This window comes from Hemibagrus wyckioides, linkage group LG27 (genome assembly GCF_019097595.1).
Source record: "Hemibagrus wyckioides isolate EC202008001 linkage group LG27, SWU_Hwy_1.0, whole genome shotgun sequence".
Lineage (NCBI taxonomy): Eukaryota > Metazoa > Chordata > Actinopteri > Siluriformes > Bagridae > Hemibagrus > Hemibagrus wyckioides.
In genome coordinates, this window is record NC_080736.1 from 7,225,943 (window position 1) to 7,239,204 (window position 13,262).

At 38.8% G+C, this 13,262-nt stretch overlaps 1 protein-coding gene across 1 annotated transcript in view; it reads right to left on the bottom strand.

The window, feature by feature from the left end:
- The window catches only part of itga11a (integrin, alpha 11a), a 50,429-nt gene that overhangs the window by 17,919 nt on the left and 19,248 nt on the right, over positions 1-13,262 (bottom strand). Inside the window, exons 6-16 of the mRNA XM_058382304.1 lie at positions 12,830-12,957; positions 12,435-12,583; positions 12,036-12,180; positions 10,330-10,495; positions 9,984-10,054; positions 7,474-7,618; positions 6,095-6,243; positions 4,060-4,203; positions 2,441-2,644; positions 2,157-2,287; positions 1,533-1,699 (exon numbers count right to left, since the gene is read on the bottom strand). Of these exons, the coding sequence (XP_058238287.1) occupies positions 1,533-1,699; positions 2,157-2,287; positions 2,441-2,644; positions 4,060-4,203; positions 6,095-6,243; positions 7,474-7,618; positions 9,984-10,054; positions 10,330-10,495; positions 12,036-12,180; positions 12,435-12,583; positions 12,830-12,957 (1,599 nt within the window). The remainder of the gene's footprint in view (positions 1-1,532; positions 1,700-2,156; positions 2,288-2,440; positions 2,645-4,059; positions 4,204-6,094; positions 6,244-7,473; positions 7,619-9,983; positions 10,055-10,329; positions 10,496-12,035; positions 12,181-12,434; positions 12,584-12,829; positions 12,958-13,262) is intronic.

The following is a 13,262-nucleotide window of genomic DNA, read 5'->3' on the forward strand; positions in this document are numbered from 1 at the left end:
AAAATGTACTCAAGTAAAAAGGTACCTGAGATTGAAAAGCACTTAACCTAAACGATATATTACTCCAAATTTTAATTTAGGGCTTCACCAAAGTCAAAATCATTCTACACTTTAGCTAAAACATTTACTATTCCTAGTTTCACTCCAATCTAACTAATCTGCTTTCCAGTTTTTTTTCCCCACTCAAAACCCAAAGCCTGAGTCAACAAAATGATCATTGATGATCAAAAGCCTATGCTGAGTTCAGCCGTTCATCTTCTTGTTGTTTTTCCTCAAGCCATAAAATGTGGCAAAGTCGTCCTAGGAACCCCAGATGAACCGAGAAGATGTGAGGAAGCAGGAGTTGTTTAGGTTACCGTCTCCACTAACAGATAATAAAAGATTTCTTGCGAATGTCAATAAAAAGAAAGAGCTATTGAAATAGTTGCAGCTTTACAGTATGCAAAATGCAGGAGAAGAGCTTTTAAAAGTACACATCTGGGTGACGGTAATATAATTCATATGATGAAAAACAACATTAAAAACGGGAATAAAAAGGAACAAAAGCGTCAACAGTTTCCAATTATTCTGTCCTATCTAAATTAACCCCGTAAGGCTTAAGTAAACAGCACTTCTCTCTCAGACTGTGTAATATAGCACTCATAATTTAATAATAATGACATTTTCAGAAGTGTTTATTCTGTGCTAGTCTGTACTCTCCAGACTGCATACAAAGTGTATATACGTTTATGCATATGTACAGCCAAAACAGCTAATGTTTTTCTAATATTCATCTGTTAAGTTTCGGTCAGCTTGTGCCCACTGTAGCCTGAAACCCTTTTTCTTGAGTGACCGAATGGAACCCCTATGAGATCTTCAGCTGTTGTAACTCACCCCCCTCAGATTTTGGTGTTTTGTGCATTCTAAGATGCTCTGTTTCTCACCACGGTTGTAAAGAGTGATTATTTGAGTTACTGTATCCTTCCTGTCAGCTTGAACCAGATGTCTGGCCATTCTCCTCTGACTTCCTCATCAAAAAGGCATATCTATGTGGAACTGACGGTAACTAGATATTTTTCTTGGTTTTTTTTTGCACCATTCTGTGTAAATTCTAGAGACTGATGTGTGTAAAAAAGTCTTAGAAGCTCAGCGGCACAGTCGATGATACTATAATCACTGTGATTTTCCCAGTGACCATTCTGAAGTTTGATTTGTATATTAACTGAAGATCTTGATACATGGTTTGATGTATTATGGTTCTGCCACATGATTGGATAATTGCATGAATGAGCAGATGTTTGATCAGTGAGTTTATATACCAAGTCAAATTTCTTGTAAGTTAAATCTTGCTTAGGCAATAACATTCTATCTGATTCTGATATTATTTAGAAACGACTATGAATTATTCAGTAAATCTCATGGGAAAGGTACGGTATGTAATGTAACGAGAGTCAGTCTAGACTTGCCAACTAGTCCTGGCGGTTTAAGCGTTTTTATGGAGCTTTGGCATGCCTTAACAATCGATAATAGAATAAATAACTTTGAGGACTGACCTACTTCCTGTGTGGGTTTGATGAAAGTCCTGGCAGTGACATTCAGACACACGATAGCCGACATACAGGTCACCTCCTTTCCACCGCGCCGACAGTCCTTATTGAAGATGTTGACTTTGCTGGGTTCGAATCGGACAGTGGCATGGATACGGATCACACTGCGAGACCTGAAACATAAAACGGGGAAAAAAGGGAAAAATGCACTTTAGCAATGTTAATAGTGCTATCGTGTTTATATTAGATTGCTTCTGTCTAGGTGACTGAAGCTGAAAATAAAAAAAAGGAGTATACATTACATTGTACCCACACTATCACCTGAGTAAAGCGTATCAAGGTACACAAAAACTCCAAAAAGGATCACAACACAAAACATGACAACACAAATATGTGGGATCAGCAACATACCAGGATTTAATTTTACACATCCAGTCACTGGGTAGAGAGCATTAGAGAGAGTATTTAGGACAGGTATTTTAGTAGTCTTCAGTGCCAGAATTATCACCTTCTATCCCTAACTGTTGTGGTGTTTTGTGATGTGATCATTTTTGTAGTGTTATGCATATTTTGGCCACAATAACGATGAGATACAATGACGCAATAATTTCCAAGCATGGATTCACCAACCAGAGGAGCACAGCAGCACCGATGGAACCAACAGCCAGATCCACCAGTCCATCACCATTCATGTCCATCTTCCCATGGATACTCCTGCCAAAATACTGCAAACCAGAAGCAAGCTCTGCTGCACTGATTCTCTATGAGAGAGAAAGAGACATAGATATACTGCTTTAAAATATATAGGAATGTCTTGATATAGCAAAACATTTTCCCAGAACAAACTCTACCTAAGGGTAATGCTCTGATATAATCCTACAGTGTTACCAAAATGTAAACACTCCAATTCCTACCTGTTTATACTTCCTTAGTATCCTGTTGCGCTGGCTGTTATAGATGTAAATGGCTCCTCGGTGCTCGTCCTCTAACGGTGCTCCCACTACAAGGTCGTTAAAGGAGTCCCCATTTAGGTCAGTTACTGGCGCTAGGGCAGATCCAAATCTTGCATTCTCACCCAGATCAGTGAGCTCCAGCACCCCCTCCAGGATAAAACGGGGCTGGAAGCGTACAGTAATTACCAATGAGACATTATGGGAGAGTGCCAAAATATTTAGACTCTATTATTCGCTACTTCCTTATAAAAGCGAAACACAAAAATGCATTCGTAGTAATATGAGGCGCCAAGTGCAAACTATCCTGAAACTTTACACCCTGTTTCAATACTTTATGCAGGGATCTTTTAGTGAGAAACCTATTAAAATACCAAGACTGACAAGGTCAAATCCATAAAATGCATCTGTATTATCACTTAAGTGTCTCAGTCCCTAGCGTGTGTGTCTATAGTGAAGTCAGTGAGATGATATCCACAGTGCCTTTAAAATCAATTAGTCTCCCAGGAGATGGAAAAGCTTGAAGGAAAGGTGCAATTCCTCAAAGGAAAAAACACTACATGTCAGCCAAGTATTCAGGAGAGCAATTAGCCACACACATCCCTCCTCCTGCTCAGAATATCATCCCTCTCGCTTTTTTTATATACTGCCCTCTGACTGCAGGCACATGAGGTCACTTGTTTTTGGAGGGAGAAGTTGGAAGGAGGAAAGGATGGGGAAAAAATGTGAGGAAAAGGGAGTGTGAGCGAGACGAATAGTGTAGATGGGGAGAGTAAAATAAGCCTATGGGGTTTAGTTGATATATATTTAGGATATAAAGCCTATATGGAGTTCAATTTTTTTTGACAGCAAAAGATCTCGAGCTAGTTGTCTAAGGGCAAGTCCATTGTACGTAATACTGATGCCATAAATTTTACAAATGTTTTAAATCTAGGTTAAAAGAAATTTATGTATATTCCACAACTGTGCATCTGCCCTGAAGCTTTTGAAAGATATCCCACCGACAACTGGACTAAATATGAAATCTCTTCTTCGAATCTTTCTTTGGCACGTGCTGACTTCTCTGTCTGTCGGTGGAAATAAACCTGAAACTAATGAAAAAAACAAAAAGAAAACAAAAACGCATGCGGCTCTCGTTCACGTCCATACTTACTGGACAGCCTTTTCCAGCTATTAGTGAAACTCTCTTGCTTGGCAAGCTGCAGGTAATTATGCTTGAAAGAGAAAATGTTTTCCTACTGAGTTCAATGTGCACTTGAGAGCTTAATGAAGACACGGTATGCCGTTGGCATGAGGCACAAGATGGCAGGTGCCAAGTGCCTGTCTGTGCTGGCTCAGATATTAGAGGATACTTACGACGGATTCTAATGAAGAAACACTTTCAAACGGTTCAGTTTGTTTTGTTTCTCATCAATAAAGAAATTCTATACTGAGTACTGACTTTTCTTTTTCTTTTTTTTTTTACTATAATGGTATTCCACCCAAACACCACTAATTGTGCAAACAGGAAAAATATGCTGCAACCCTGCAGTCCTCCACAGGCATGCATGTGTAAACAGCATCAAAGCAAGTTGTGTGTTTACCTGTTCGGTAATGCGGTAGATGTACACTTTTCCCTTTTCCCAGCCTCCACTGAAGAACATTGGTGCAGAAATGAGTAGGTTATCAGTGACTCCGTCTCCATCAAAGTCCACCGCAGCAATCTCACTGCCATAGTATGAGCCGATCTGCACACAGTCAGAGGGTCAGTGCTGCAATGTGGGAACCCACAGGAATATACACACACCAGCCACAAGCTTCATATTTATACATTTATGCTTGTGTGGAAAAGACCAAGTCCCTTGAATGATTTGCACACATAAACAACAAAGGAATTTTGAAGTGTATGTGCGTGAGTGGGCATGCATTTATCACTTTATGAGGATCCAGTGTCCCCCATAACAACGTTTTCAATGGAAAGAGTGTGTGTCTGTGGATTTGGTGGGGAGTTAGGGGGGTTGCGGGGGCCTTATATCTAGGCGGACCAAACCAAACGTCCTCACCAGGATTGGAATATCTGACAATTTTGGTGAGTTTTTGGCTGATCAAAAACTAAAAGAGGTCAAGGGTAGGGTTAGATTAAGGTGTAGAATTACATATTAAATAGCTGCATTAATAATTGGGTCAGTAGGAGGTCCTCACAAAGATGGCCACTTGTATGTGTAACTTTGTCTGTTTTACATTATGGCCTGTGATCGGAAGCATATGGGATGTGTTCTGTGGATGTGTGCAGTCTAGGCTGCATGTTGTTTCCAAAATAAGAGATGATGGGCGATAAACATAACAATACTGCAAGAGATTTTTATTTTCACGCTAAACATAACACACTATCTTTTGCTACTGCACCATTACTTTATTCACGTGTTATTTAATCTCATTGGTCACAATTTTAACCCTGCCAGATTTGTTTATTTTTCTATAAGAATTGTTAAAAATATGCATATGTATGTATAAGACTAATTATTACCAATATATTGGTGTTAGTAAGGTCAGTAGCACCAACTTATAGTCGTGTGCATAAGACCAAATAAGACTTATTCCCACACATGCCATCAAGACTGCTTATATATTGTTGGTTGTCAAGTTGATATAACACTATTCAGCTAACATACGATATGTAAAACACAAGCTGACATACTAAGCTTGTGTTATATAACACTTTCCAGGCTGACTAATTAGAACATCATGGCAGCTATATTTGTCACTTTGTGTGCTTCTGGTATGTCAGGGTCACATAATGGTGATGACATGACATAAACCTAAAACCAAATGTTTCCTCTGAGACTGGGTCATAAAAACCAGCTGTATACATAACACCATTACATCCTGAATGGTTTAACTGTAATTAACTACATTGTGAGTGTAGTTTTAGTAAAATGAGTTGCATAATTGTGCTTTAATGAACAGGAATGCATTATGCATATTTCATATATCTTCTAAATAAAGTATTTTTGAAAGTTTATGTAGGTTTTCAGCAGCTTTCACTCTGGGGCTTATGTAGGTTTAAGGTAACCCTATAAATGGCACACTACAGGTCGAATGATACAATTTCATGTAGCTGGTATAAATAGTTTATATATTATATAATCGGATCTTTTTACTTCCTGTTTGCAGCTTAGAAAGAAAGTGCCTATGCCAGAAGAGATATACTTAGCATAGTTGGAAATTAATGCTATTTACTAATAGTTTTTTCATTCCGTTGTTTCATTCATTCAGTCATTTTAATTGGTGTGGAGTGACAGCATAGAAACTGAGAGTTAAATAGTGAGTAAGTATTAAGTAGCTTAATAATGATAGATAAAAGATGTTTTAATGTTTGCTTTGATGGTCAAACTGGCACAGGACATCTAGATAAAGAATATATAAGGTTATCAGGTCATATTGGCTAGGTTGGGCTGAAAAAAAGAATCCAGACCCTTGATTTTTTTCCCTTTTTTTTAGATATAGGAAAAATCAAAAACATACACAAATAACTTCCAAAGGCTAAGAAGGTAAGAAGCTTGGTCTAGCTTATGTGCTAGCTTTTTCTAATTTATATGCTAGCTTGGTCTAGCTTATGTGTGCGAGCCAGACTCCTACCTGATGTCCCTTCAGTGAATGCAGGATGGTGAGCTCTCCTGTGTTCTTCAGGGTGAAGATGATCACTTTGCCTGTGTGGTTAAAACGCGGGGCTCCAGCCACATACAGCTGCCCGCTTCGCGCCGACACCACTGAGGTCACCGTGTATCCTACAACAATGATGGAAAAAGCATATCAATATAATCCAATATGATACATCCAAAGAATCCACAGAAATCCACTTTAGCAAAAGCTTATGACGCAGTCAGTACAGAAATTTATGGTACTATATAAAATAACATGTGTATGAATCAAATTTAGAAAATCCAATGGCAAAATGTATAAACTGTTGAGCTGTAAAAGCATTGCTAGAGAATGTAGTTCCAAGTCTCTGTAAACTCAGTTAGAGCTCTGTAATCATTCTCTCATCAGTGACAGCCTGGCACACACAGCTAGAGGGAAAGATGGAGCCTTTACACTTGTGAAAATGAGTGGGTGCACCGGCCTTCACTTTCAGAGAGAGACAGAGAGAGAGAGAGAGAGAGAGAGAGAGAGAGAGAGATGGCAGATTTTATAGACAGAGGTGGATGCAGTTCAGTATTGAAACTATACATTTCAATCAGAACCAGTGACAGATGAAGAATGAGAAAGAGACAGATCAGCAGTGACGATGTGCAGTGTAAGGAAAACAGAAAAAGAATGACTGATAGTAAAAAGGAAGAAGTATATATGAAGCAGTTTGTCTGTGATAGCAATGCTGCATCTTATCTTATTCTAGCCCAGACTATAGATTTGTGCCAACTATCAGTGCAAAATACCATCAGTGACATGACATAAAAGCAGTGATTAAAGGGCATGTGCACTACAACTGTGGGATTAATGATTGTGAACAAGGTGGATTATTTATTCTATCATCAGTTTTCCACAAAATGCCTTTGTAGAAAATTCAACACATTGCACAGAATTCAACACATTTTTGCCAATAAATAAATAAATACGTAAATAATAATACTGTTGAAAATATATTTATGCATGCAATTATGTTTTACCAAATTATACTATTACATTAAATTAAAGCAATAAAAATCTAAACATAAAAAAAGTAAAAAGTTGTATTTGCTTTGCCCATACTAAAGGTCATATATGGCTCAATAGATTAAAATTTCGACTGGGCAGGCACTTTCCAAAACTGAGATTCAAATACAGAGCTAAACGGTTGAACCTTGGGGGATTGCATAAGGGCCCAACAATGGTTCTCACTGACAGCCATGGGGTTTAAACTTTCCAGTCACTAGCACTTTATCCACCAAGCCATTATAGCCCACACTAGTACTTTAAGGCAGTGCATTATAGAGCTGAGTCAGTGGTCTTGGCAGGCTATGGAAGAGAGAATCCCTTACCCAAGTAAGCTCCATGATTCTTCAGTTCTTCAGGGAACTCCTGTGCATAGGAGGACTTGGGTGGAACCACTTTACCATGCCGGGTCTCCTTTAACACGGCTCCATTCCAATCATAAGCCCCGACGGCCCCAACAAGAATCCCATCCTGCAAGCACACCATGACATCAACTATAGAAAACCACCTACATGCTTTCTCAACAATCAAGCCACTGGACCATGATTTTTGACAGAGTGGAAGCATCCATCTTGCATTTGAGCTGCCAGTTGCTGTGTTTTAAAACGCATTTTAATGACTCAGTGTGCATCTGAGCCCTAATTGCTGTAATTAATTGCTACTCAGGAGCCACTCATAGACGGTTAGTCAAATTCTCATTCACTGAAACGCTAATCCAATAGCTATAGTATTGCCTGCCATCATAAAGTCTTATGAAGGTCATAAAATAATTCTTCCCTGACATTCCCAAACATATTTCACAATCTTTGTGCTGCCGTATGCTATGCATGAGGTCTCAGAAACAGCAAAGCTCAACTGGCTGCACAGCCACTGCACATTTTCCAGTGGTTTGTGCATAGCGCAGCACCACAAATACCCTGTAACCCACTGGAACAGTTTCTAAATCAATATTACAGCGATCCACTAACTCTCCCACTTATTCCAGGACATAATTCTTAGAAAGGTCATGCATGTGTGTTGAAGACTATTGCCATGGAAACAGTGCAAACTCAAACCAATTTGTATTTGTAGTGGGATGTGTATGCACATTTATTTCAGAGGAGAAGAATGCAAACTCTAAATGCAAACCATGCATAATGACCATGACTGGACTAGTCAGAGCTCCTACAATGAGTGTATTAGATTATAGAACCTGATCTTTTGGGTTAATTTTGAGGAGTTACACAACGGGGTGGGTGTGGGGGGGGGCTGTCCAAATCCAAAATAAGGTTAAGCTTATAACAAGCTTGTGGTTAAAAAGCAAGACCACATTCATTAACATGAGCGTGACTCGCCACACGATGCCTTTAACATTCATTCTAATGGCTTAGGAAAAAACATTATTAGAAAATGCTCTATAGATTCCTATTAAAAATACTTGGAATTAAGATGAGACTCGGTAAAGCTCAGAGCAAACAGTATTCAATTCTAAATCGCACTATATGATGTAATTATGCACTGGAATCAATGAATTTCCTCCATTGTTGGTATACTGGCATTTTAGATTATAAGCAAGAAGGATTATAAGAGACTATATGATGTCATTAAACAGTACAAATGCATTGATTTTGTGATTGTTTTTAAAATTGCTATAGCATACAGCTAGCTGGCTTTGTTTCTGCATTATTCACATTTTCATGCATCATTAGTGACTGTACTTAGCTAGAGGTTCGGTGTTATTAGGTCATAATTAGCATAGATGACGCTAGTTTTATTTTGTTGTGTGACTGTTCCCTGCTACAGTGTGAAAAATGCTCAATAATGACTAGATATCTCACTTGTCAGGTACTGAAAGTTTTTATAATTAAGATAACTTTAACAATCTGTCTGGTCCTGCAATGAGTTAAAACCTACTCATATCACCAATGGCTGAAAAAACATAAATAAGCAATTAAGACCACATGGAACATTTGGAGTATGTGTGCCCAGAGCTATATTTTAACAGGCCAGATCCCAGTTTCAGTGAAAACCATCTGAGCATTTGTGGGACAGTTTTCTCCTAGAGCTCAAAGATTTTTTTCCAATATATTATCCCTCTTGTCAACATTCAGGTGGCTTCTTATTAAGCAAGTGCTATTCCAGGCATTTGGTTTAGTGACGGATGAGATTTCCAGCCTTCTTAGTCTTACCATCTGCAGTTTTCCTATCTATTTCTTTTCCCACAAAAATCAAACGATTATATCCTAATGATTCCGACAGCAGGTCGGGCCTCATTTGCGGTGATGAATCGGAAAATTGGAGCAGTTGCATCAGCAGTGTGACTTAGACGCTAACGAAGTTCCAGCTAGCACTGAGATTTGGAAAGACAAAAACAACAGGTACAGTCTGGAATGAGCCTTTGGTTTTTGGATGAATGGCTGCGGATGGTTACAGTAGGGAGTATGGAATTTTCGTGGACAAGCCAGCTGTGTCAACTCACGAGCCAAGGATTCTCAGTGTGCTATCAGCTGTGGGCCGAAAAAGAAAAATGCACTGGGGGAAAAAGTACTGCTATTCTCTCTGTCTCACTTGTGAAACACTTCCTTTTCTACTTGCTACTATTCCTCCCCTTGGGAACAGGAAACCGGTCTGTTTTATTCCCATCTTTTGGAATGGGGATTGGAAAAATCCTTCTCTCTATCATCAGGGGCAGACAGTAGGGAGTCAAAGATCATGATGACCTCAAGATCCACAGAGAGAATGGAGGCTGAATTTAGAGAGGGCACGTAAATAAAAAAAAAGATGTGGAAAAACAGTTTGTGTACTATAGGATTGGAAGAGACCAGACAAACATGGACAAACAAACAGCTATGCTTACCTCAACAACATGTGTGGAGAAACCAGCCTGAGACATCTGGAGACCAAATGCTGTCCCGTTCTTACTGGTTCCTAGAATTAGAGCCAATAGCAAGCTTAGAGGGAGGCGATGATCTCCTTTATTGGCTTAGAACTCCCTACACAGTATTTCAGCTTACGTCCTAGAGCATCTTATGATGAGTTATGACACGGAACATATTTCAATGTGAAAACAGAGTGCTTAAGATTTGCTTGGAGAGATTTACACTGCGACCCACTGTGGAGGTGGTGGGAATGTTTTACAGACTGCAGCTTTTCAATGTGGTGTTGATATAAAGCATCGCAGTGTGCGGTGCCCTTGTAGCTACCTTCTAAACTGAATATCCTCTCTCCCAAAGCATCCACAATGTCTTTCAAGGCAGCTTCATCAGTCACATTGAAGAAATGCTTATCATCGGGATCAGTAGCAATGTCTTTGATTTCTTTGAGAAAAGCCTTTGCATCAATCCCTCTGCGATTGTAGTAGCCAAGGACCTGGAAAGAAGATCATTGATATTTGACAGTCTGGTAGCCATGGGCAGAGCGTGGCCAAGGGTGGACAAGTGACTCCTTAGTTGTGAAATACTAGACTGAATTTTAAGGGAATACCCCTTACTATATCTCTGAGAAAATAAAGTCCCTCATTGCCCAGTATTGAGGATTGAAGCATGTGTAGCTAGCAGCTAGGTATGTGCCTTTCATTTTCATTGGTAATCCTACACAAAGAGACTCATATGACATTTTAGTATTTTGCCCGAACCATAGATTGTCACCCCAAGGAAGTCATTGGATCTAACCTGGTAACTCCATTGTCAAAGGTCTTGGCTATGCCCCTGTCTTCTATCACAGTGACAGTCCTCGGTTCTCCTCAGGGTTTATACTAACTCAGCTTCCTTAACCTGGCTATGTTTAAGAAATCCATAGACCTTTATTTATCAGGGAATGTGCCATGTGCCTCAAATTCTGTCAAAGACAGCACCTAAATGTGACCTGAACTCATTACAGGGCTTGGATTTTAAAAACTAGTAGACCTTGGTGAATCAATCCTGTAGGCTGGAACAGTAAGCACACCTACACTCTCAGAACAAATAGTCCTTCAATGGTATTTGGATAGATAAGCTATCTTAGCTTCTACTTGGACTCATCTCTAATACAAAAACCCTCTCCTAGAAGGTTCTACATAGACTAAATGGATTGTTCAGAGGGACAAACTGCGGAGCTCTTAAGGTTCCTTGGATATTTTATCAAATTTGGGAAAAGGATTCTTCTAGTACCCTGAAAAGTTTTTAGATTGCCCCTTTAAAGGATCTTTGTAAATAGGGTTTTAAAGAGATAGACCATGTAACTGTCTAAAAATCCATAAATACCTGGACATGTAGGGAGAACCTTAACAACCGTAAAGGGGTCTAGATTAAACCTTTATCTTCCAGTAAAGTCACTTCACTCACCCTCTTCAATATTTTTTTAGATGGCAAATTGTCCATTGGTCAAATTACTTATCTATTGTCTATAGTTATCTATTACCCTAATGCATTCTTTGGTTTGTCCTTTCTAAGTGTATAATTCCTGCTGTCTAGAACCCTTAACTATTCCAAAGAAGTATTGAGAAACACTTATACCGTCTAACCGTGTATCTTGTTAAAGTATTTTAGCATTTGGAACATTTAATACAAACTAAACTGTCTGCTGTGGTGTTCTACATGAAAATATTCATATTTCCCACAGAGGAAACCAAAGAGTCCTTTTGGAGTGCTTAGCAAGATTTCTAAACAATATTTTAGCAGTGTACCTTCTGAGCTCTAACACAGGATATTGAGAAATCTAGCTGGTTTATGTCAGGATAATTATTAGCGTTGCCTAACACTGACCAAGCTGCTCTGGGCTGCAGTTTGTATCTCACCCAGGCAATTTTGTGGTTCAATGAGATTTACATGTTGAATTTTTATCCAGTATTTGGATTGGAACCGTATATACTTTTATTCCAAAAATTTAAATTAAAGGTATAGAATGTGAAAGAAACATAAAGGAGACTCACAGCGATGGCGTATCGAACAATGCCGTCCTTCTCACAGTCCTCAATGACCTGTTTCAGGTTGGGGCTGTCATGTGATTCTCCGTCTGTTATGACGATCATGACCTTCTTGGCTCCTCTCCTTCCACCCTGTTTAAAGGCCTGAGATCTAGGAATAAATGTGATGGTAACGATCACGTCTTTAGCTGTTTAACAATTAGAAAATTAGAAATGTAGCAATTACAAAGTAAGTACTGCAGTTTTATATATTCACTACCATTTAAATGTAATGTAGGAAGTGGAGATTAATATGAAAATAGAGGTCTTTCCTGCTTAGCATGACAAACTGCATTGCAATTTTTGCATTAAAGGACTGTGTTTGCTTCCTGTTGGTATTTATGTATGAGTAGATGTTCATAGTACCGTGCCACACTGATTCCTAACGCAGTGTTGGTCTCCTCTCCACCTCTCTGTTGTATTTGTCGAGCAGCTTTAACCACTTCCTCCACTGAGCGGAAATCATTTAGCTGGAACTCAGTCACCACCTTTTCCCCATACTGTACCACACCAACCTACCACACAAACACTTCAGTAAATATCTAGGAAATATCTCATACATAAATGATTTCATATGCACAGTACTTAAGTGCACTTGTGCTAAAATTGTGACTATACAGTATCTAGCTTTTAATATGCTATATATAAATACATACAATGAATTTATTTTAGAACTTTATTGGTCTGAATTAAGGATAGGTTCACGCGGACAGTATTTGGACTATCATTATCATTACAGAATATTGGAATGCAAACTATACCTGGATCTGCCCTGGTCCGATGTAAAATTTCTGCAGGATGTTGATGAGAAAGTCTTGCACCTCGTACCATGGATAAATAGAATTAGATCCATCCAGAACAATAACTATATCCATGTACGTCTCACATCCTAAAAAAACAAAAACATATGCAATCAAGAGACAATTTGCTAATCAGACTGTTGTGACTCAGGTTCGAATTTTGTTTAGAAACTAAATACCACCAAGCGGATTAGCTTTCAAGATGTCAGTTTCCATGACACTAAGTATGTGATGGCATTTAAGCTTTATGGCTTGTAAATGTTTCAGGGAGGGAAGTCTTAATTTTTGATTGCTCACATCTCCAAATTGTCATGCTGGGTATGATCAAAAGGGAATCTAGAAATACAATACAAAAAGTCCTCACCCAAAAAAGGTATCTTCGCTAGTTAAATCA